Below are 23,098 nucleotides of genomic sequence, written 5' to 3'. Positions count from 1 at the left end.
AGGTCAATAGTTGCTAGAGTAATCAGCTGGTACACAGCTTAGATTCTTGCGCAGTGGACATAATGTCAGCTGTCTGCTCTCCCTCCTGCGTCCCCCGCCGCAACCCGTCCCACCAGGCGCAGGGTCCCAGCGAGTCGGAGCGCAGTGCCATGGACCTGGCCGCCGAGCAGATGCGGGCCTGGCCCGACCTGAGCAAGGAGAAGCAGCAGGAGCTGGTGAAGAGTGAGGAGAGCACGGTGTTCAGCCAGGCCATCCACTACGCCAGCCTCATGGTCTACCTGCTCGTGCCCCTGGACGCCAGTAAGAACAAGCTCCTCCGTGCCACGCCGGCCGCGGACTGGGAGAGTGGAAGCAACAGCATCGTCACCAACAGGCAAGGCAGTGCCCCCCCCAAACACACATGCACACACACACACACACACACACACACACACACACACACACACACACCCCTCGACCCCTCACCGCTGCTGACGGATAGCAGCCGGAACACCGCTGCGTTTTCTGCCGTGGCTAGGACCGCCGCGTAGGGCCAGACGTTGGCGAAGCATCACTTATGTCCAGGGTTCAGCCGACCAGCCAGTAGCCTGTAAAGCAGTGATTAATGTTAGCTAAAATAGCAACCAAAACTCTCCTATCTGGACGGGGGCCATTGAACGAAATGAAGCTGGCTCAATTCTGGCACAAAAGCTAGCCTGGAGAAGGAGCATAGTTTCCATAAGAGAGGCAGTTTCGGGGGGCATCTGCTGAGGACACGGTAACAGCTCCCCAGGAGAGAGATCCCATTCTGTGCCGTATTACTTCCCACCTTCCTTAGCTGGCGCCGCAGGCGGTCTGCCTCCAAGTCTCTTCCTCAGCTGAGCGGGGAAATGTGCCGACCTGTCGGAGACAGCACTCAACCATAACCAAAATCAACAATGGGCCCTTGGGGGGCAGTGGGGGTTTGGAGTAATGACAGTGTGCTGGCTTAAGGAGACACACCGGACCCCAGGATATGAGCCCAGGCCAGGCTGATATCTCCAGAGCTTTGCTTCTACGATTCCTTTGCATTTTTCTTCATTAGAGACTGCACAGTAGCTCACAGTGCATATTAGTGGAGCGCAAGCACAGGGAACCGCTAATTCTAGCAACTGGTGACAGAGCTCACAGGGAGTGTGTGAGTGTGTGTGTGCGCGCTTATTGAACAGCTTCGTTTCTGTCCGGTGACGCACTGTCTGTCTGATTAGGAAAAACCATAGTCATTGCTGTCATTATGTCACTACTGAAGGATGTTGGGTTGTGTGTGGTGTTTTGGGGTTTTTTTTGTTTTTTTTGAAGGTCTTGCTCCAGGCATGTTTTGAATTTATTTCTGCTCAAGTCCGGAACCGGTCCATTTGTAAACAGGGACGACAGTTGCATCACTCTCTTGACATCCACTAAGCCCAGGAGAATCTGGTAGCAAAGTGTCCTGTTTGTGTTGCTGAAGTCAGAGCATGATACAATATGTCCCAGCGCAAGTTTTATTTATGTGAAACTAAATTAATGTTACTAGCTAAAGCAGCGACAGGTTCTTTTTAGGGTTTGATTTTAATGTGAACTGCCCAGGACATCAGCAGTTCAGAATGGCTGTCAACTAATTATCTATTGCGCAATGTCACATGCTTTTGCTTTTACTGCCTGTTTAGAAAATCTTCAATGTGAAATGTAAACAATGTTATGCTGATAAAATAACCCGTTAAATTTTGCCCTTTGGGGTTTACAAATTGTCTACAATTTCACACAGGTGTGTGTTATGTGTGTGAGATGCAGTGAAGTGTTGCTGGAGGACCTGGACTGGGCCACACTGGCTGTGGTGTAGTAGTGACGCTGTGCTACAGGACCGGGACACTGGCTGTCCTGCTTTATGTCCTGCTCTTGTGTTCCCTACAGCATCGCAGGCAGTGTGGCAGAAAGCTTCGACACTGAGAGTGGATTCGAAGAGTCTGAAAACAGTGACGTCGCAAACTCGGTGGTAAAGTTCATCGCTCGGTTCATCGACAAGGTGTGCACCGAGAGCAGCGTGACACAGGATCACATCAAGAATCTCCACAGCATGATTCCAGGTAAAATGAGATTTTTCTAATTTGTGACTGAGAACTGTAACAATTAAATGTTGTTGTGTGGTTAATTTGGTGAACCGAAATCTCTCTCTGTCTAATGTTCAGGCATTGTGGCCATACAAATGGAAACTCTGGAGGCTGTTCACAGGGAGAGCAGGAGACTCCCACCCATTCAGAAGGTGATCTTGGGTGTGTCGCCATCTTGGGCGCGTTACTAATATCAGATCTGTCCGTGCGACCTTTGTGAATTGTGAGACATGTTACTCCCAGGCCTTTGTCTTAGATTACTGGATTTTTAAACCCGTGTGCCAAGCCTGAGTCTGATGTTCAAAGCAGAGCACGGGGCCAGTCTGTTGCCAGCAACATATTTTAGTCCTGCAGAGCCTGTAAACAGCTAAAGCCATCAGGCTGGCGATTTATGTGCAGTGATGCTCAACTGTTCTTGCATGTTGCACTGCTGTTTTGGCTGCTGGACATGGAGTGTCTTGAGTACCCAGAACACTAAAATTAATCACTGATGGTACAGACACCCAAATAAATAAAACTACGTTACTCTGTCTAAAGGTGATGCTGAGGATGAGATGTTTTTTTCCAGGAGGTTACTGTGAGTAAGAGTCTTCTGACATTTCCCTTGTGTGTGTGTGTGTGCGCGTGTGTGTGTGCGCGTGTGTGTGTGCGCGTGTGTGCGTGTGTGACCTTAAAGAACTTCTCAGGAATAAAGAAAGAATGCTCAACTGGCTTAAAGCAGTGTTATTTGTGGGCGTTACTAGGCCAGAAGGGGAATCGTAGCTAATGTGTGGCTGAGGAAACCGCCTTATGCAGGCCTGCCTTGACCTCTCCATCCCCTCTCCTGTGTGATGTGTGAGCAGGCAAAGGTTCCTCTAGGGAGCCTGTCTTCATAGTAAACATTTCTAGCCTGACTTCACAAGCCAAAGGAGGCCTGGCCCGGCCCAGCCATGCAAGAACTTGGACCCTCCATACTTACAAGCACGGGTCCTCCTTTCTGATAACCCAGACATTCGTACAAAGGACAAGAACCTGATTTTCCAGAATTGCCCAATTCCTTTGTTGTTTTGCTGTTCTCCCATGTCCTTTAATGAAATGGATAGACAGCGGAGCACAGTCCGAGCCAGAAGAGGCCGAGCGACCACTTCAGTGTCCCGTTAATGTAAACATAATGGTTCAAGGGAATATGTTTACTGTGACCAGAAAGCCTAATTGTTTGAAGCCTTCAGACATCTGTCATCTGGGCGGCATCCCCACAGCTTGACAATGTTTACATAAAGTTGGACCATAAAGATTAAAGTCGTGTTTATACATTGTCAGTTTTTCATAAATCATTAATGTAGACTGGAAAGATTCTTGGCAGGCGTGACCCTCGGCCCTTGTATTTTCAGAGAAGAACATGCCGTCCATTTTGTGTAATACTGCAGAGTCCCGGCTGCGTCGACAGCGTCCAATGCCAGACTCCGGCCGATGAAAGCGCGGACTCTCGGCAGCATGACCTGGAAGCGTGGGAATTCAGTACTTCTGACTGTGCTCCTATCCTCCGCAGCCAAAGATCCTGCGTCCCGCCCTGCTCCCAGGAGAGGAGCTCGTGGCCGAGGGCCTGCGTGTGGTCCTGGACCCTGACGGCAGAGAAGAGGCCACGGGCGGCCTGCTAGGTGGACCGCACATCCTGCCTGCAGAGGGGGCACTCTTCCTCACCAGCTACCGTGTCATCTTCAAAGGCACTCCCCACGATCCCTTGGGTAAGGGCTACTTCACACTCCCACACTCTTCTCACCAAATCTTTCTTATCACAGGTCTCGGTTTTATGTGTTTTTCTCTCTCTCTTCTCCCGTGGTGATCGTTTGTGACGCACACAATAACACTTGGTTTACAACGTCCTTCTGTTGCCCTTTATGCACGTGTATTCGCTTATGTCTGCCTGCAGTTGGCGAGCAACCCGTGATCAGAAGTTTCCCCGTGTCCACGCTGACAAAAGACAAAAAGATCAGCATTCAGAACCAGCTTCAGCAGAACATGCAGGAGGGCCTGCAGCTCAGGTCCGCCTCCTTCCAGGTACAGAATCCGCCAACAAGCCAGAGGGGCGGAACTTTTCCTGCTCATCTTTGCGTTCTCCTATTTTTACCCATGTAGGAACTGACCTCAGTACAGGTTTTTTTTGTGGATTAGGGACCTTCTATATTTCACTTCATTAAATTGTTTGAATTCTGATTACTGTAAAAGCAGTATCAGTGTTTTGATGTCTTTTGTTCAAGATATCTTTGTAGTCTCCCATGAAGGGCATGGTAACATTGTGCTATATTTAAACAGAAGAAAAACAGACCCACATGTTGTGTTCATGGACTGTAAGGCCATAAATATTTAACGACTCACCCCAGTCCCTTAACGAATGCATGCCATTAAACTGGGACCCGTATGGAAATGTTTGTAGTTTCTATTAGAAGTTCATTAAGCACAGTTCATTAAGCACAGTTCATTTAGCACACTCCTAAAGAGTGGAGGAGCACAGGGAGGGGAAAGGGGTATGAGGTCAGAGACCAACATTCGCTCCCAAACATTCCTTCCAAAAAAGCAGAGAATGAGCCCAGACACTCAGCGGTCCAGCTCGGAGTAGTTCGGCAGGTCCTGATGCTGGCCTCCAAACTTTCCAGTGGTTATTTACACATTTAGAGGTGACCCCAGCAGGAGAGGGCATACTGCTGAATTTCGCCAACGCAGTAGTGAGAATGAGTAAGGCCAACAGCGTTCTGTGGTGTGTCTCAGCTTATTAAGGTGGCGTTTGATGAAGAGGTGACCTCCGAGATGGTGGAGATCTTCAGGAAGCACCTGCAGAGGATCCGTTATCCGCAGTCCACCTTTAGCACCTTTGCGTTTGCGGCCGGGCAGATGGCCCCACAGCTTCTTCTCCCCAAGCAGAAGGAGAGGAACACGGGCTTCCGGTGCGTTTGAGGCATCGACTAAGATATCGACAGCGGCTGACTGGTTCCAGAAAGCATTATGGAAAGCAAGCTGTAGAAGTGAGTTTAAATCAAAAGGCTCAGATGGAAAGGGTGACGTGCTTTTTGCGTTTTCTCAGCAGCACACTGTCCAAGACCTTAGCGAAAGGGGCGAAGAGAGCAGGTATAATCACCATGGGACGCCAGTCCACCCTGCAGAAGAAACTAGAGAAGGGCAACCGCATGACCTGGTATGAGGATGACGACGTCTCCGGTGAGTCAGGTTTTACCCACATATCGCGGCAGGGTGGCGGGGACGTCAGCGGGTGCTCCGTCTGGGGTCCTGACCTGGGTCTGGTGGGGGTGCATTGCAGTATCGGACGACGGCGAGCCACCCACCAGCAGCACCCTAAAAGCCTCGGAGAAGTCAACCATGGAGCAGCTGGTGGAGCGTGCCTGTTTCCGTGACTACCAGAGGCTTGGTCTGGGCACCATCACGGCCAGCTCGTCACGTTCCAAGAGTGGAGAGCAGTTCCGCGTGACGGCGGTCAACAGACTCTACTCGCTGTGTCGCAGGTTAGACGCCGTCCTGCATTCAGTCGTCGTCGCAAAAGAATGACTAAATGATCACCCTTGCATTTGTTTAGTTAGTCAAACATTCGAAACATTCACAAGAAAAATATTACCTTTTGTTTTGCAAACATTCAATGAAACAGTGACATTATCTGTTCTTACCATCACTGCCTTCTACACAAGGACATTTCACAAACTCATCGGAGCATTACGGAGTGCAGACCACTGTTTACTGTCAAGCAGTCTCGCTGTCCTCCCGAGGGTTGTCTTTGTTGTCTGCAGTTACCCGGGTCTACTGGTGGTGCCACAGACCGTGCAGGACAGCAGCTTGCAAAAGGTGGCACGCTGCTACAGACACAACCGGCTGCCCGTGGTGTGCTGGAAACACCCTGGCACCAAAGCTGTCCTGATGCGCGCCGGCGGCTTCCACGGCAAAAGTGTGGTCGGGCTGTTCAAGTCCCAGAACCCCGCGGCAGCAGGTGCGTGCCCACACCAGTGAGAATTTAGGGACGCATTAGAATGTTCTGTATCGGACTGAAATTGAAATGACATTCATGTAGTCATACTGTGATCTCTCTCTCCCTCTCTCTCTCCTTCCCACTCCTTCACTCTTTTTCTTTCTCCCCCTCCTCGCCCCCACCCTCTCTCTCTCTCTGTTTCACTCTCTCCCCCCCACCACCACCTCTTCGCTCTAGCTCCTACCTCTTCGTCAGAATCGTCCAGTAGTCTGGAGCAGGAGAAGTACCTGCAGGCCATCCTCAGCTCAATCCCCGTGTACTTCAAACCCAACGGTGGCAGCAACACGCTATCCAACCGCTCACTCGTGGGCCTGTCTCCAGGTACACCCCTCTCACCCCTGGTGTTTTGTCCCATGCCTGTTTTTGCTTGTTGTGGTCCCCATTTTGATGTGGTGTTTTCTTTCGGGGCTTATCTCTCCACGGCTTCCTCCCATTGCCCAAACTGTTATTTATATTTGAAGGTCTGAGCTCCAGAGGAACTCAAGCACAATGTATGTGATTACATAAGCGGAACAGGACATGAAGGGGTCACCTTGAAACCATCTCTCTTCCATTACCCAGTAATCCCTGCTGCCCCAGTCCGGTCCTGTCGGGTGGCTCTAAACTGCCCCATCAGCAAAGTGTCTCCCCCCACAAAGCTCCTTTTGTCCCTGCTAACTGGGCTGAGGGAGACAGCCCCCTTGCCTGAGCACACTGACAGTCATCCCTCCTGCCCATAATGGAAAGACCGTAAGATTGTAGATTGGGCTCAGGTGTAGTGGACTGGATTAGATTACAGATCACAGCCTTGCAGCATGGCCCGGGGAGCCGCTCAGAAAACCCTTAGCACGTTCCCTTCTAAATGCATGTTATGGAACAACTGCAGCTGAACGTTGCCTAACCATGTAAGACATGGTCAGGTTACCCGAACGTGACCTTCACTGATCTTCCAGGCCCATTAAAAGGTGTAAGAGGATTGTAATGTGTTTGTGGTTGGCGAAAGGTGGAATTAAGGTGCATTTAAAGGTCTGATTTAATCAAGTATTCAGTACGTGCCAAACTGTTCGTGCAACTCGAGTGAGTCATTGGACATGTCACCAAAAGTGCATGGGCAAAAATCGAAAGTGTGGTGGAGGCTTTGGAAGGCAAGGCCAAGACAGTCCTTCATTACTCAACCGTCATTGGTTAAGGCACATTTAACAGCTCTGGAGGACACACAGGTGCTGTGTGGTTTACTGTCAGCCAGTGTTTTCGACAGCTCACAAAATGTTCTGCAATGTTGTCATTCACATGAAGAATTTGTTTTGTCAGAGAGCCAAGATTAGACAGTGTTTGATTCGAACACATTAAATGTCTTTTACAGCTAGTGAAAGGAGGTCAACAAGAATCCCAAAGATAGCACCCGTCCACTTGGATATTTCTTTCTCCAACAGCTTCGCTAGAGGAGGTAAGCACGCCACTATCAGTTACTTTCCACTCTAAGGAGTAGTAGTATCTACTGAAGACCTTGACTATACAGGTCATATCTCTAGTTCTGTATCTGGTATCTTAATATTACATTCTCCATGTTCTTTCAGACCACATTTCCAACACAGACACACACCCACACACACCCTCTTATGCACGCTCTTGTGTTGGCTTGTCCTACTCTGAAATCTCCAGTGCCACTTCTGCTGAACTTTGCAGATGTCTGTTTCTACAGGCCATTGGAGCACAGAACATGTTTCATAAAATGTATAAGAGCAGACACACACACACACGCTCCAGTAGTAAGACAAGACTTTAGCAAAGCTTTGGCAGCTTTGGTGTTAGTAAAGCACCACTAGGTTTATGACCTTAGCTGTTGGTGCGAGACGAGCCTTCATACCTTGGTCTGAAGGTGTTGGTGTCGCAGGCCGCAGTCTCTCTGCTTGTGTGAGAGGAATGTATTGGCAGTACAGTCACTGATGATCATATTCTTGCATAAGACCCATCCTTCGGACGAAGCATTGATTATGTGCAGGGGTGAAGCAGAGAGGGAAAGGGTGTTACTCGAGTGTCTCGATTACAGTGTGCGATGTGGTAATTTGGGTTAAATGCAGTGAATGCGAACAGTGACTCATTACAGCAGAATTAGAAAGGGCGGCATCTTGGAGGCGAGTACCGTTGTTCTGTCAGCGCGCGCATCTGCTCCGAGGACAATCGAACCACAGTGGTTTCCAAACACTCGGACTCTTCAAACGTCTGGAATTGAGACAGTTTTGTTGTCACCCTCATGAATTTATTAACTTGTGCTGGCTTGTGCAGAGATGTGTCACATACCACTTAAAGCAGAGGGAAAAGCTGCATGTTCATCAGTAAGAAAATAGCATGTCCTGAACGTTCCTTCGTAGGTTACAGTGTAAATACACAAAGGTACATTGTTTACATCTTATGGTGAGTGTAGGATTTTGTAGGATATGTTTTTAGATGTTTGTAAAGTACAATTTCATTTTGACATTTCAAAGAGATATTGAAGTGTAGCAGTGGAGTGAAATTTTCAGAAGTTCGGAAGCACTTGAAGCAGTGCGTGTTAACCGACCTTTCAACTCACCGCTGTTTTCATCAGTGGCGTCACTTTTTAATGGCTTTCATGATCTTTTTGGGCCGTTTGACAGTAGCAGTATCGGTGGCTGGGTTTGGAGGAGTCTGTTTGTGTGAATTTCTACATCTAATGTGATTTCTCTGTGCCTCTCATCCCTGCATCCCTAATCTGTCAGTGCTTGGGTACAGGGACAAACTTTTCACTCACACAAACCAAAAATCTGCAGCTAAGGGGAGACTCCACAATCAAGGTACAGTCCCTGTTCACTCTGACTAATCTGTCATTTGCTTTCCATAAATCGCCTTCCTAACATGCCTCACTCCTTCCTAACATGCTTCCCTGACCTCGCTTCACCACAAACCTCCCCCCCCCCCCCCCCCCCCGTAGTTAGCACGTGTCCTGCTGCAGTGTTTCCTATAGTTCCACACACCGGCGGTGTTCCATGAAGTTCTGGCTCCAAGCCAGCTTCTGGTGTTCACTCCTACCTCTGTCAGCAGAGGGTCACTCCTCACTCAGCTGAGGGTGAACCACAGTTGAATTCTGGCATAAACATTTGTAGGATCTCTTGAGAGAAGAGTTATAAAAATGGGTTGTTGGCTTGTATTAGACATGTTGATTTGCTGTATTGTAAACAGATTGTTATAAAACATTTCTGGAGGTAATAAATGTACATCTTCCCTAACCAAACCCCCCGCTCCCGCTAACCACCACAACTACATCCACCTCTCCCCCGCTGCAATTACACAATCTGTAAAGCGCTCTGACGGTGACTGTGCTGTCTGTCTGTCCGTCTCACCCTTGATTTTAACGAAAGGTGTGTGGGCAAGCCTGCGTTCCAGCAGCAAGTTCAACCAGCACCCCACTATGGCAGAAGTGGGGGCGCGGTTAGCTGGCAAGGATCTGGCACCCCCTGCAGGCAGCGAGAGTCTGCAAGCACAGCTCCTCAAGAAGCAAGCAGCCCTCTATATCTTCGGAGAGAAGTCTCACCTCAGGGTATGGACATCAGTTTTCAGTGACACATGCAGTCATACATGTGAGGTTATACAAGTACAGTTGTGTTACTACCTGAAGTGCTAGATCCTTAATGCTTTATCAATGTGGGAGCCTAGTGGGAGGATATTGTCAGACTGTGACTGCAGTCCGTCATACTTGGACCACATGTTTTCCAGATTAAGATAAATATGATAGTTCCTAATAACTGTTTAGAAAAGTCTTGATTTATTGATACAATTTTCCTGTTTTGGATAAAAGTGTATTACATTTGGATCACTGGTAAAATTCTGTGCTCTCTTTTATGATATCCCTGTTGCATTTGTCTGTGGATTGATATTATATTTTTTGGCTTGCTAACTTTCTAATAAATCACTGTTTGGTCACCAGTTATGCAAACTTGGTTCCTTTTTCGGCGTTCTTTATGTGGTCCATAAAAAGAAAAACATTTTGTTATGCATTCGTCCTTTACTTCATTCACTGGTGTATCTAATCCCTTTTGGTGTAGAGAGTTTGTGAAGTTGAGTCTGGTGTGGGTCTCCGTGATCAGTCTAATGTGGGCATGACCACCCGTGTCTGTCTCAGGGCTTCAAGTTGGACTCGATGCTGAACTGCGATCTGGTGCCGGTGGAGTTTGCAGACACACGGCAAGCCAAGGCCTCCTTCAAGAAGCTGCTCCGCGCCTGTGTTCCGAGCGCCATGCCAACCGACACAGAGGACTCCTTCCTCAAGGCGCTGGAAGAGAGCGAGTGGATTCTGCAGGTGGGTTCTCGTGCTCCTCCACCACTAAATTCACCAGTCCCTAACGTGGCATCATTAAAAACCGGCCTATGTTATTTTGACCAAGATTATTCACATTCACTGGAACGTGTGAATGCTGTGACTCATTAAAACTGCCCACAGAACACTCATAGTTCAGGAAACTGGTCAGGATGCACAAAAAATGGTGACTTCTTGGTGCATTTTTCTTCCATATCAATATTGCAAATGCCAGTATCACCAGGACAATTAATAAGAGCTGTATTGTGCAGCCACGTTCAGCTTGGTACAACGTGCTTTTCGGTGTCTCGAAGCACTTCCCTGTAGTCAGGTTTCTGGGGAGGACTGTGAGAACAAGTTGGGCCGTGACTCTGAGCCCCTCCTCTCCAAAGTGCTTCCTCTACCGCTTCCCCTGGGAAATGATCTGGCACAAAGATGGGAACGCAGTCGAGTTGCTTACCACGCTAATGGCTGTGCCCCCTTGAGTCCCTTGCCCCAGGGAACCCTCTGCCTTTCATACACCAGAACAATATTATCTATGGGGAACTGTTCCAAGGTCGCCAAGAGGACCACGTCAGCAGTGACCTGTGCCCATAGCCAGCCGAGCGTCACAATAAATGCAACAGGAACAGCTAAACTTACATTCTTAAATTAGTGTTGTGCTTTTTTAAATTATTGTCTCCGTGTGTGTGTGTATGTGTGTGTGTGTGTGTGTGTGTATGTGTGTGTGTGTGTCTCATAGCTTCATAAGCTGCTCCAGCTGTGTCTGATCCTAGTTGAGCTCCTGGACAGTGGGTCATCAGTGATGCTCAGTCTGGAGGATGGCTGGGACATCACCACACAGGTGAGCCTTCCTCTCTAATATATGCACTACAGACCCAACATTTATTCTTGTGGGGGTTTTTTGTTTTGTTTTTTGTTTTTTTGTGCCACTTTGCTTGCAGGCTTCAGTTTTTTGTAGCACCATCTGCCCCTCATTACATTCCTTCTTACTTCAGTTCTGCAGCTCCAGCAGGGTTTGTCGCATTCTTGTGGACTGAACTCAGATTTTCCATGTCTCCTCCATGTCTCCTCCATGTCTCCTCCATGTCTCCGCCATGTCTCCGCCATGTCCCCTGGTTAAGACAGAGCAGCATCCATAAAGAGGGCACTGTGTGTCCTCAGTGCAGAACAGACAGGGGAAGACCTCCAGTGTGCCAGGCATGTGTCGGAACCAGAAAGTTACCCCCGCCCATGTTTCTCTCTCTCTCTCTCTCTCTCTCTCGGCATGATCTTCAGTCTTGATCTGTCTAAATGAGCTCCATGTGTTTTGGCTCTCAGGAGCTGTTAACATGCGCTGTTGGGGGGTGGAAGCAGAGCTGGGTGCTGTCAGATTGCATATTGGCCCTCCAGTCCTCCACTACATCTGACTAGGACATGAAGCTAAAGACAGAATATTAGATAGGCCACTCTGCGCAGTCACACTGATGTGTTCTAGTGCCCTTTTTCCATTTGAGGCTTCAGTTTGCCTTCAGGCTTGTGGAAAGCTCTCCACTTGATGCATCGCATACTGATGACGTAGAACGCACCTTAATGCGAATGCCATGTGACCGTGTCGTCTGTGGAGCGCCTCCCGACGCTGAGATCTTAGTTGGAGCTGATCCCCAGGCCTGCTGCTCTGTCTTTCTTCTCTTGTTAGGTGGTGTCGCTGGTGCAGTTGCTGAGCGATCCGTTCTACCGGACACTGGAGGGCTTCCAGGTCCTGGTGGAGAAGGAATGGCTTTCCTTCGGCCACAAGTTTAGCCAGCGTGGTAACCTGACCCCCGGCAGCCAGGGCAGCGGCTTCACGCCCATCTTCCTGCAGTTCCTGGACTGCGTGCACCAGGCGAGAGCATGCACTCACTCTCAACGCGCGTACACACACACACACACACACACACACACACACACACGTCCCTTGTTCCCCTCGTGCTTTAACCATGAGCTCACAGCATTCTTACAGTGAAGAGCCAGCAGGGAGGGATAGACAGAGGGGGGCAGAGAGAGACAGCGAGAGAGACAGAAAGAGAGAGAGAGATAATGAAAGAGAGACTCAGCTGTCAGAATGCATTCTCTAGCTTTCCCTTTGCAATCCCCACACCACATAAGTCATTTAGATCTGCTCACTGGGGATGCCTTTTTTTTTTTTTAAACCAACAGCAAATTTTTTATATATATTTTTTTTAAAGTATCATAATCCAGATGGTCTTTCGACCTGCAGGCACTGACCTGAAGTGGGGTTCAAACCTCCCTCCAGGTTGTTTGAAAGCAGGTTGACGAGGGGTCTGTGTTGCGATAGAACAGCTCCAAGAACGCGGTGTCTCCTCTCTGTGTCTCTGCTGGGAGCCCAGCGCTGCTCTGTCCTCAGCTGTTTCCCAATAAGGATGATGAAAGCGAGGCGTGGACAGCCCGGCTGACCCAGGCACACTGACCCACGCTGTCATGCATATGAGAAACGCAGCAGAAAGCATCTGAAAATAGAAGTGCCTCATTTTACAGGCAGCTGTTGTTTTTGCCAGCGAACACAGGTGGCCCCAATTGTGAGAACTTAACCGTGGTGGACAGATGGACAGTGTCCCTTATTTCTGTCTTCTGTTCTGCTGTTTGTTTGTTTTTTTTGTTTTTTTTGAGAATTCCTCCCCCTGGCCCTGCGTTCCCCCAAACTCGGCTGTGTCCTGTTTGTAGTGGCTAGTGTATACGCGGTCATCGCCGGGGCAGAGAGGCTCGGACGCGGCTGACTAACCCTCTCATTCCAGGTCCATAACCAGTACCCACTGGAGTTCGAGTTTAATCAGCACTATCTGAAGTTCCTTGCCTACCACTACATCTCCAACCGCTTCAAGAACTTCCTGCTGGACTCTGACTACGAACGCCTGGAGCACGGTACGCATACACGGCCCCAGGGTGCCTGCACAGTGAACCAGCTACAGCGCATTCTCAGTTACTGGCTATAACAAAAAAGAGCCACACTGTGTTCACGAAGTAATCAGAATGTGCTGGAGACAAAGAAGGAGCTTTGTGAACATGTGGTGGCAAGGAGGCAGTCAATGACCTCTTCAAATGTCTCCCAATAGCGTTTTGTGCCGTTAACAGCTCGGGTGCATGCTGAGACAGCCAGCCGCATGCCGGCAGGACTCTTGTCTGAGTGAAGTGTGCGCACTTGACACACTTTTGACTCCAGGCTCACACCTGATTGTGTTACAGTGTGCAGCTTCTTTAACAGCCAGCCCTTTGTTTCTCGGACTATAAAGGCACGTTGTTTGAGGATAAAGGAGGCAAGCAGGCCAGGAGAGGGATCTGTATCTGGGAGTCTATCAGCAGAATGCACCACCGGAGTCCCATCTTCTTCAACTACCTGTACAGTCCTACAGAGGCAGAGGTAAAGAGAGAGGAAAGTGTGTGTGTGTGTGTGTGTGTGTGTGTGTGTGTGTGTGTGTGTGTGTGTGTGTGTGTGTGTGTTCGTTAATGCTCGAGTGAACGCCCCCCAGCTTGGACCTTCTGCACAATAACATGCCTGTTTTAGCATCTCCAAGCTTGCCCAGTTATGTGTCTGGTTGTTTAAATGTTTCGTGTTCATTCAGTGAAGAGTCTGTAGCTTACTCCCTTCTCACAAACGCAGGACTCTTCACTTAGTTCTGAGTCAATCATTTTCTCAACTGCTGACCGTAATTACATCATTACATATTAGCACAAATAAATCAGCATACAAAAAGCTAGAAAGATTCTCAGCAGTTGGCTAGGTGTGTTTCTCCCTGTCTCTGCTCTCTTCCACCGTACTGGTAACACACTGAATAAGACTATTCAAGATTTGACTTTAACACTTGATTAACAAAATGCTTTCTTCGTGTTGGCTATTTGTTTTTTGTTTTGTTTGTTTGTTTGTTTTACTGCCACACATTTATTGCATTGTGGTGGTGTCTAGTAACTTTGTGTTAACACCTTTATTAGCAACTGCAACCAGAACAGTGCTATCAAATTGTGTAATACTAAACAGGACGTTAGCTAATGTTATTTGGCCAAAATTAAGGATCTAGCTAGATCAGTTCACTGTTGTTTCAACTGACATGTTTTCTGTTGTCCTCCAAGTCCACAGATACAAATGTATATGGTAATAAATATTTTTAAATTAGCTAAAATTAGCCCCAAACCCTCACTTGAGGTTAGAAATAGCAAGCTATTTATTATCCACACATTGAACTATGAAGCTTATTATAGACCTATATTCTTTAAATGAATTACCTTCATTTGATTTAGAAAGCAATACATTGACTGTTATCCCCCCCCCCCCCCAATATTTAATTTATTTAGCATTAAGGGCATCATTCTGACCATACTGTGTTTACATTTACAAATATTATAAATACAAATTATATTACTACATAGATTCATGACTGGCTGGAAGAAAATGAACAGCCATGTTAATGGCACTGTGAAAATCGTTTCCTGATATAAAGTGTAATGTCTATAATTTGTGCATTGCCCATTGACTAGCCTACCCAAGTGAAATGACTGGAATTTGTCTAATATGTCAGTCCTGTGTACACAGCACGTCAGGTCGAGTGGCTTCCTCTGCCGTTCCTCATTCTTTCTATCTCCTGTGTAGCCCGTGCTGAAACCATCCCTTTCCATTCCAAACCTGACAAAATGGGACTTCTACACGGCCGAGACCCTGTCCACCGGGCCCTCGTATGACTGGAGGATGCTGGCGGTGCCCTCAGAGAGCACGGAGGAGCAGGACACCTTCAACTCCAGCAAGAGGAGGATCATCTGGCCCTGCTACAGCAGCGTTGCCCGAGCCCAGCCTGATGCCATCACCAAACTACTGGCGGTAAGCCTGGCCTGCTCCGCTTCCCGCTTCTCTATGCCCCTGGGCATGCTGGGACATGTAGTGCTAGTAAGATGAACTAGTGCCATGTAGGCAGCCAGGCTGCGCTTTGATACAGTATCTCTGACTGCAGGACATAGAGAGACTGGAAGGGGAGCTGAGCCAGGTTCCCGAGCGATGGCAGGCCACTCTGGAGAAAGTGAGAGTCAGTGTGCAGGAGGACCTCAAACAGGAAGGCAGTGTAAGCTGGGCTTCTTCATGCTTTCTTACCCGAGTGTCCGTCCAGATGGTGTAATACACTTAACCGGTTCGGCTGTGTGATTACAGACCTTTTAAAAAGAGAGAACGCTCTCTCTAAGGCTCATTCTCAGTTCCTATTTATTTACACACGCACACACACAGACAGACACAGACAGACACGCACATACACACCTGCCCCTTTTCCTGAATGAGCCGTTCTCTTTTCCTTTGTCTTCCCGGCCCCTGCCGCTGTAGCTTCGGAAGCAGTCGATTTCCGTCTCGGGCCTGATCCCCACCTCCAGCCTGCAGGCCTACCAGCGGCGCTCCATGCTGCACCTGCCTGACAGCGGCCTGGGCGAGGACAGCAGCCCTACTGCAGCCAACGGGGTCAACCGGCGAGCCGCCACGCTCTACAATCAGTTCACGCCCCGCAGTGACGAGAACAGGTGGGAGGAGTCTGAGGAGTCCCTGCCACTCCCTGCCGCATTGTTCAGAAATGAGACCCATGACTGACATCCTGACGGGTCGTTGTAAGGCAGACAGTTGCTGGTGTTGTTCTCGCAGGTCTTTCGAAGGGGTCCTGTACAAGAGAGGGGCGTTGCTGAAGGCCTGGAAGCGCAGGTGGTTCGTCCTGGACATCACGAAACATCAGGCGAGTGCTGCGTGTACTAGAGGGGCTGTGGCTTTGAGTGCCGGAGTTGCTGTTTGCCATGCGGTTTTCCGCGCACGCTGACCGTGGCGTTTTTCTTCAGCTGAGGTATTATGACTCGGATGAAGACACCAGCTCCAGGGGCCACATAGAACTGGCTGAGGTGGAGTCGGTTGTCATGGCAACACCAACCATAGGAGCCCCCAAAAACATCAGTGAGAGAGCATTCTTCGATGTGAGTAGCTTCCGTGTCCTGCTTATACACTCAGGGTGTGACGTTGAAGAGCGGCACGTGCTGCACGGACCACTGTTGAGGTGGTGTAAGCGCCTCACGTGAAAGAAGAACATTAACACGTCAGCAGAGAATAAATGTTGATTGCACAGCTGAAACTTAAGATGCATCAAGTCATTTGTTAAATACTAACAGTAGTTGTAAAATAATCAATTTCCCCCAGGATCAGTCAAGTTCTGTCTGTCCATCCGTCTATCTATCCATAAATCCATCTGTCCATCTAACCATCTATTTATGGTCATTGATTTTCATTCGCTTTCCTTATGGTAGAGTTCTTTGCACATGTTTTCAGTTGCAAGCTTTCACAAACCTAGACTCTCTTTCCAGCTGAAGACCACTAAGCGAGTGTACAACTTCTGTGCGGAGAACGCTCAAAGCGCCCAGCAGTGGATGGATAAGATCCAGAGCTGCATCTCTGATGCGTGAGGGCGGCTCTTCCCCGACGGGGTCCTCTGTCAGAGCCCCTGGAAGCCAGGTCCCTCACCCCTCGCCCCTACCGTCTCTCTCCCTGCAGGGAGACTCACTGTGCATTAGTAGGACCATAGCAGCGCTCCCCAGTGCCTGTGGAAGGGGAAGGTGTGATGGGAGTTCTCCAGAGGATCTCTCCTTCCCTACCCCACTATGAGGAGTGCAGCAGGTTCACTGCCGCGGTATTCTTCTCCGGAACTGTGCGCGTTCACGTTAGCCGGGTTCCGTCTCACCCCGATCACCGGCGCTCTCCTGTCAGCTACTCCTGAGCTCGGCTGCTTCAGAGCCTCTCGGATTCTTGCAAGCACAAGCCATTGAACACTCTGGGCCCAGAATAAGATTGTGTGCGGTCAGAACCCATGAGAGAAAATACTTCTGATGAGGAAAAGACGTTGCTGCTTATGAGATGCAAAAGAACCGCCAAAAATACCTGATGGATGTTTTTTAAAAGATGCACAATATAACAAGGCAATTTATTTGCACTTAATACTATGATATGCACTCCAGCACTCCGCATATATTTTTTCTAGTAGGTAAAAACAGCAAGGCAAAGTCATTACTTTATGTACAAAAAAACATCTGTCTAAACAAATGTATACTCTTAAAAAAACAATACTTTGCACACTAAAGCATAAATATTTCCTGACATTTTCTATTTAAGCCATTGTGGTTTTGTGTTTTTTAATACATGAATGTGTCTGCTCATGGATAACAGGTTGGTTTTTGTGATGTAAATTATTTTTTTATCATTTAACGAGTAACTGGTGTTTGTTCACAGATGGAAATTTTATGTTTCCTGTAAATATCTGTAACATTTCAAACTTGGTTTTATACTGTGTATGTGCTGTGGTGTACGTGTGGGTTTTTTTTTCTAACCTTTTAACAGAACTGAAGCCATCGTTAGTTTTACATATTCTGTTGACTTATTGACCAAATTACTCCCTGTTTCTGCGTGAGCTGTTCTGTCTGACATGAAGGGACAAACACTAGATTTGTTGGCTCTCGCCAAGGGTCTCTCTGTATCGAAGGGCTCTTGTCTGAATGTGTGGGACACTGCATGATTTAACCCTGGTTTTCTTTAGGTAGGTGTGTGTGTGTGTGTGTGTGTGTGGTTTCAAGAAACAACGCTAAGAGGACTCACTCGGATAAGAGATGTCTGTTACTGTACATGGAAAGGATGTTGCTGTGTCTGTGTACCATGTTTGGTGGTGCCACTAATGTTCATGTTTGTTTATTTTTATTTCTTTGTAATAAATCGAGAACTTGAACATAAATTAAACATTTGACTCCTAAGTGATTTACTGTTGTATGCAAGAAACTTGCGGCCTTCCACGAGCTCGTGGGTTTTCAGTTCACGAGTTCATTCATACAGCGCATGACAGTAGCTTACAACCCATTTTTAGGAATGTTGCCCTTGTCTCTGAAGCCGAAAGCTTGTGCTGACATCACATACATCCCAGCCTGACTCACCATGTAACTACTCCCATATGTTGAGGAGCATCTCGGGGGGGGGGGGATGCCACCATCTCAGCCAGCTGTTTAACTTCCGTGCTACCTAAGGAGTGTATCGGACATGCCAGAATATGGATGTACTTGGTGTGTTTTGTCACACCTCTCTGCTGTTTATGGTTAACCAACGGCACTATATGCCTGTCAAGTTGAAAGACTGTTCCCAACTTATCCGTAAGCTTAGCATCAAGAAGACAGACGGGGGTTGTGAAGGCTGTTCCTTGAATTTTGTTTTCAATAAAAAGAACACCTCCACAAATCCAGCCTGTCATTGTAGCCCAGAAATGTGCATCTTGTTTTTATCAACACTTTTATTTGCCTTAATTTATGAAGGCAACTTTGGTACTGTAAACATTCCCATGCAATGATACGACAAGCGCGTATTTCACATATGACATGTCTAAGGGGCCCAGCCATCGGTGCTTCTCCCTTGTTGACAATAATCTGTAAGCCTCTTAACCCAGTATAATCACTGTTATATATGACTACGGCCTTATTCCCATCCTGCAAAGCAACATGGAACAGTGCGTAGGAAGGTTAGCACATCCTCCAAAAGTTTCATACAACCTCAGATTTTCGTGCTGCTAACATTTCGGTGTTTACTTCTCAGAATTGTGGTTTTGCATTTGCGCCCCCAAATTCACACTGTGTACTGCACAAAGCAGGCTAAATTGACCCTCCCGAGGGGCCAAATGGAACTTTCCCAGTGCGTTTCTGACATGTTCCTAACTTTGCAGCTGATCTATGTGTTACTGGATTTCAGGTGTGACTGAATTCCTTCTGCTAACGTAATGTTTCCTGGATTTTGTTGAAGTAAAACATGGCATCAACAAATCTCCTGTGTCCCTGCTTTCTGAATGAGACCTCTCCCTTAACTAGATGTAATAAGACACTGCTGGAAAGGAGTCTCCACTGTCGGGAGGTTGGCTCAACCCCCCCCAGCTCCCACACACAAGTTGGAGATGATGTGCAGGTGCAGGCATGACTAAACATCTGGACCAGGGCTCACTACAACTACAGCTGAGGAAGGGAGAGAGGGTTGCCGCAGAGGAGACTACTGGAATGGGGCAGATAGCGGTTAACACGGGTCTTAGGAATCTCTGCATAGTTGCTCGATGACACTTTTTCCTAGGAGAAAATCTTCAGCTTGTCACAGTTTATCATAGTCAACAAAAAAAGAGATGAGTAATTTTTGGACATGCAATGAATTTTTTAATTATTGTTCCATTTTTATGGGACGATGCATAGTCTACACTTAATCACATCAAAGCGTTTTGTGTATGAAATGTCTTAAATTGACATAAATGGAGCATAAATATGTTATTCTCATTCCAGCAACATAGCTAGTCATGGTTAAATTAGTATCTTTCTGCATGTCAGAGTGACTGGGATACTTCACATTGTTGCTGGACGATGGAACGCAGATGTTCAGATGTTCCTGTGTGAAGTGGTCAGTCACTGGTTTTTCTTATTCAGCTGGCAAATCACTATTGTGCATGATGTAACTGGGACACAATGAAGAATGGTGCTTACCAGGGGAGCGTGCACCACACTTCCAGCCCTGGCTGCCCGCAAGACATGAGGAAAATGACCTGTCAATAAAGACATTACGTGGGCCTTTCATAAACTCCCTAGATTTCCCAATATTTCAGTGAATTCCCTAATCTTGTTAATTCCATAACAAGATACCCCAAAGTCCAGAGGTGTTGTCCTCCAATTCATGTTAGGAAAGACAGCTAGAGAAGAAGACAGCCATGTTGGCTCTTCCTGGCTCACTGGGGGCCGTTCATCTGTGAAAAAGCCCGGGAACTGATGTCACGTTTCTTGCAATGCTGATACAAGTAGTGTCCACCTATACCGCTCCCAGAGGACGATTACAGCACAATACACTTAGATCAGTTTGGAAAGTCATCAGAAAATGGCCAAAGAGTTTCATTCTAGAGTGGACACTACAAAAAAAGTATCTTCCCATTCTGAATTGGTTTAAGGACAGAATCATCCAAAAGAGGGGTCATGTAGACAAGTTCTGGGCATTAGGGCCACATGGCGAAAGAGGTTTTTTTTTGCCTGCCTTGGGATGCCAGGGCTCGGCCGGTTCAGTCACGGGGATCATCCCTCTCCGGTGCACAATGGGAGCTGCCAGAATCAGGTCTCCAGGAAAAATGTGCTCCAAACCAAGCACGCCTGCATGCATTCCCGTTATACGGCGTTCCCGTTATACGGCCTGCATGCGTTATACGGCGTGAACGCAAAGAAAGTTTTTCTATTTATAAACAGTTAAAGTTCAGCTGTATTCAAAGTCCTGAGGGTGGTTATTCATGTGTCTACCCATTGGTGACTTTGTGAATTATTGTCCTAGCACTCACTCTTTCTGTGGGTTTAGGTCACGAAGGGCAGAAACTGTTGAGGACCATGGAGATCCACGACTGACCCTGGAGGTGCTTCTGAATAAAAGCCAATCACACAAACAAACAAGATCAAAAAAGTAGCCGTCATAAATCGATTTTGACCCAACATTCCAAACAGATGCGTCAGGGGGCATTCAGAACACTTTTCATTGTGAGCAACACAACCAAGCCATTATTCGAGCTGTGTGTGCATTCCTTTGCATGAATGTGCACGAGGGTGTGTAGCTACAAGAAAAAGTGGGTGGAAAACATTTAAACTGTTTATAAGTGTTAATTGCCCTCGCTTAGGAGCCATGTTTTTAAAAAAAATTTAAAATCAGTCAAATGAAAAGGAAAAGTAATTTTTTGCCAGTTCATTCAAGGTTAGAGTAGCATTCTGGATTAGATTGTGGTTAGGGTTGAAGGTAGAGTTAATAGAATGGATAAAGTTAGTTTTGCAATTAATTACACTTAGAATTCATTAAACTATCCGTTTAACTGATATTTAATCAATGTTTCGTCTCACAAATATATTAATAAAAGTATGACTTTGTGTTAGGATTTTGTATCTAATTCCGAGTATATTTTTCAACACCTTGACCCATGCAGGAAGTGTCACCATCGTCTCCAGCTCTGAACCTTAGAGTGAGTCCCCCGCACGCACACGTCACTCCTGATTTGCTTTGCAACGCGACTCGGTCGACCTGTCATGGTGGCAACGCCGTGCGTTTGTTGAACCGAGGCCCACAGCTTCTCATTTCAGACCAACAATCCCTCTCTGTTAAGGCAGACAGCAGGGGTGCATCATGGGGGCTGGCTCTGCCTGCCTGGTGCCAGGAACACGGGCCCAACTTCACGTACCCTTTGTTTGTTTTGACACATTCGCATGGCATGAAGACAAGCGTCTCCTCTATGGCAGAAGTGCCAGCGAACCGAGGCGTCACTGGGAGTAGTGTTTCTCACCATTTTAGCACATCAGCTGTGTTTGCCAGATCCATCAGGACCTTTGTCTTCAGTTTCGATATCACCTCTAGAGTTCAGACTGAGTTCAGATGTCATGCTAAGTGCAATAGCTATGCAACTCTGAACTATGAGAAATAAGTTAAGAACTAAAACATTTTGTACCTATATCATGTTGAAAGCAGGTGAAACTGTTCCTTAGCCTCCCTTCAGCCTGTTGGCTAAATCTGCATTTACTGTCAGCCTCACAGTACTGTTTTAAATTAGAACAGATATTTTACACACAAGAAGCATATCTCTGAGGACCCACTGATTGTCTTTTCCAGGGTTTCACAAACAATTTTCGTACAGTGTTCCATTCCTCAGCATTCTTGGAAAGATATCTTGGTCGCTGCTTTACAGTCTGTATCCATAACAAACCTGTGCCAGCATTCCACTTAAATGTAGCACCCAAGACAGGGTCCAAGGCAGACGGTGGAGAAGGAGTCCGGGATCCTGTTTTGTCTAACGAGGCTCAGAGGTATGCGCATGGCATGAGCTGCACCCTAGCCCACCAGCAGAAGGGGCTCGGTCCGGCTACTCCAGCCACAGTACCTGCCAGCCCAGAGGGCAGCAGCAGGTTTGGGACACACCATTTACATTTACAGCATTTAGATGACACCTTCATCCAAAGCGACTTACAATTATGACTGAGTACAACTTGAGTAACTGAGGGATGCTCAGGGGAACCAACAGTGGCAACTTGGCAGCGGTGGGTTGCTTGAACCAGCAACCTTCTGATTACACATCAAGTACCTTCACCACTGAGCCACCACTGCACCAGGTCTCACACACCCACCATCAACAGCCTACCAGTGCCAGCCGAGAGCATGGTGGAGATCTCCAGCGCCCCAGCCAGCACCAAAACAATGGCTGGCCGTGTTGTTCTGAGCCCTGGTCAGGGATGGCCTTTTCCTACCTTCGCTCATCTGCCAGGACCAACTGAAGGTGTGTGGTTCCACATGAGCCAGATATGACATGAAGTGAGGGTTTGGCAAGCAGAGACACATTTCACAGTTCACGATGAAAACATTTCAGCGACAGAAAAAAAATATGGCAGCAATAGAACACAATGGATCCTAGTGGACTTCAGGCTAAGTGCTACGAAACCGCTGAACATAGACTCCATTTGTGATGAAGCGCAGCAAAAGGAAGGCACTTAGGAATAAAAAGATGAAAGAAGATTTTAATCTCTTAGTTTAGTTACTGATGATCAGTGAAAACCAGTGGGAAAACCAGTGTGCTCTAGTTATTCTAACAGAAACAACACACATCAGAGACTGATACTGAGTATTTGCATCTTATT

At 47.5% G+C, this 23,098-nt stretch overlaps 2 protein-coding genes and 1 long non-coding RNA gene across 11 annotated transcripts in view; 1 reads left to right on the top strand and 2 right to left on the bottom strand.

Annotated features, from left to right (window-relative positions):
• sbf2 (SET binding factor 2) overlaps positions 1–18,176 on the top strand; it is a 75,098-nt gene extending 56,922 nt beyond the window's left edge. For 5 of the 8 annotated variants that reach the window (XM_081709447.1, XM_081709464.1, XM_081709458.1 and 2 more), the window contains 24 exons: positions 117–373; positions 1,909–2,081; positions 2,184–2,257; positions 3,634–3,829; positions 4,015–4,142; positions 4,851–5,026; positions 5,164–5,297; positions 5,398–5,599; positions 5,879–6,075; positions 6,292–6,435; positions 7,457–7,540; positions 8,832–8,906; positions 9,471–9,649; positions 10,232–10,408; positions 11,148–11,249; positions 12,084–12,269; positions 13,180–13,306; positions 13,675–13,802; positions 15,027–15,251; positions 15,382–15,489; positions 15,744–15,934; positions 16,053–16,140; positions 16,241–16,372; positions 16,757–18,176. In XM_081709447.1, coding sequence (XP_081565573.1) covers positions 117–373; positions 1,909–2,081; positions 2,184–2,257; positions 3,634–3,829; positions 4,015–4,142; positions 4,851–5,026; positions 5,164–5,297; positions 5,398–5,599; positions 5,879–6,075; positions 6,292–6,435; positions 7,457–7,540; positions 8,832–8,906; positions 9,471–9,649; positions 10,232–10,408; positions 11,148–11,249; positions 12,084–12,269; positions 13,180–13,306; positions 13,675–13,802; positions 15,027–15,251; positions 15,382–15,489; positions 15,744–15,934; positions 16,053–16,140; positions 16,241–16,372; positions 16,757–16,855 — 3,582 coding nt within the window. In that variant the 3' untranslated portion in view covers positions 16,856–18,176. The remainder of the gene's footprint in view (positions 1–116; positions 374–1,908; positions 2,082–2,183; positions 2,258–3,633; positions 3,830–4,014; positions 4,143–4,850; positions 5,027–5,163; positions 5,298–5,397; positions 5,600–5,878; positions 6,076–6,291; positions 6,436–7,456; positions 7,541–8,831; positions 8,907–9,470; positions 9,650–10,231; positions 10,409–11,147; positions 11,250–12,083; positions 12,270–13,179; positions 13,307–13,674; positions 13,803–15,026; positions 15,252–15,381; positions 15,490–15,743; positions 15,935–16,052; positions 16,141–16,240; positions 16,373–16,756) is intronic. The other 3 variants (XM_027012601.3, XM_027012619.3, XM_027012611.3) reach the window with 3 other exon arrangements.
• On the bottom strand, positions 204–13,159 carry LOC113579006 (uncharacterized). 2 transcript variants are annotated; one of them, XR_014121803.1, is made up of 6 exons: positions 11,974–12,112; positions 11,399–11,520; positions 8,237–8,316; positions 7,961–8,067; positions 466–587; positions 204–337 (listed from the first exon to the last, which is right to left on the bottom strand). It is a non-coding gene; the product is annotated as an uncharacterized LOC113579006 (long non-coding RNA). The 2 variants fall into 2 exon arrangements; XR_014121804.1 differs by lacking the exons at positions 11,399–11,520; positions 11,974–12,112 and adding an exon at positions 12,653–13,159.
• Positions 18,177–22,958: 4,782 nt separating the features above from the next.
• swap70a (switching B cell complex subunit SWAP70a) overlaps positions 22,959–23,098 on the bottom strand; it is an 8,678-nt gene continuing 8,538 nt past the window's right edge. Inside the window, exon 12 of the mRNA XM_027011730.2 lies at positions 22,959–23,098. This exon is cut by the window's right edge and continues 557 nt beyond it. The gene's annotated coding sequence lies outside the window, so the exon portion shown is untranslated.

Source organism: Electrophorus electricus, chromosome 3 (assembly GCF_041902795.1).
Source record: "Electrophorus electricus isolate QZ-2024a chromosome 3, ASM4190279v1, whole genome shotgun sequence".
NCBI lineage: Eukaryota > Metazoa > Chordata > Actinopteri > Gymnotiformes > Gymnotidae > Electrophorus > Electrophorus electricus.
This window is presented reverse-complemented; position numbering and strand designations above follow the sequence as displayed.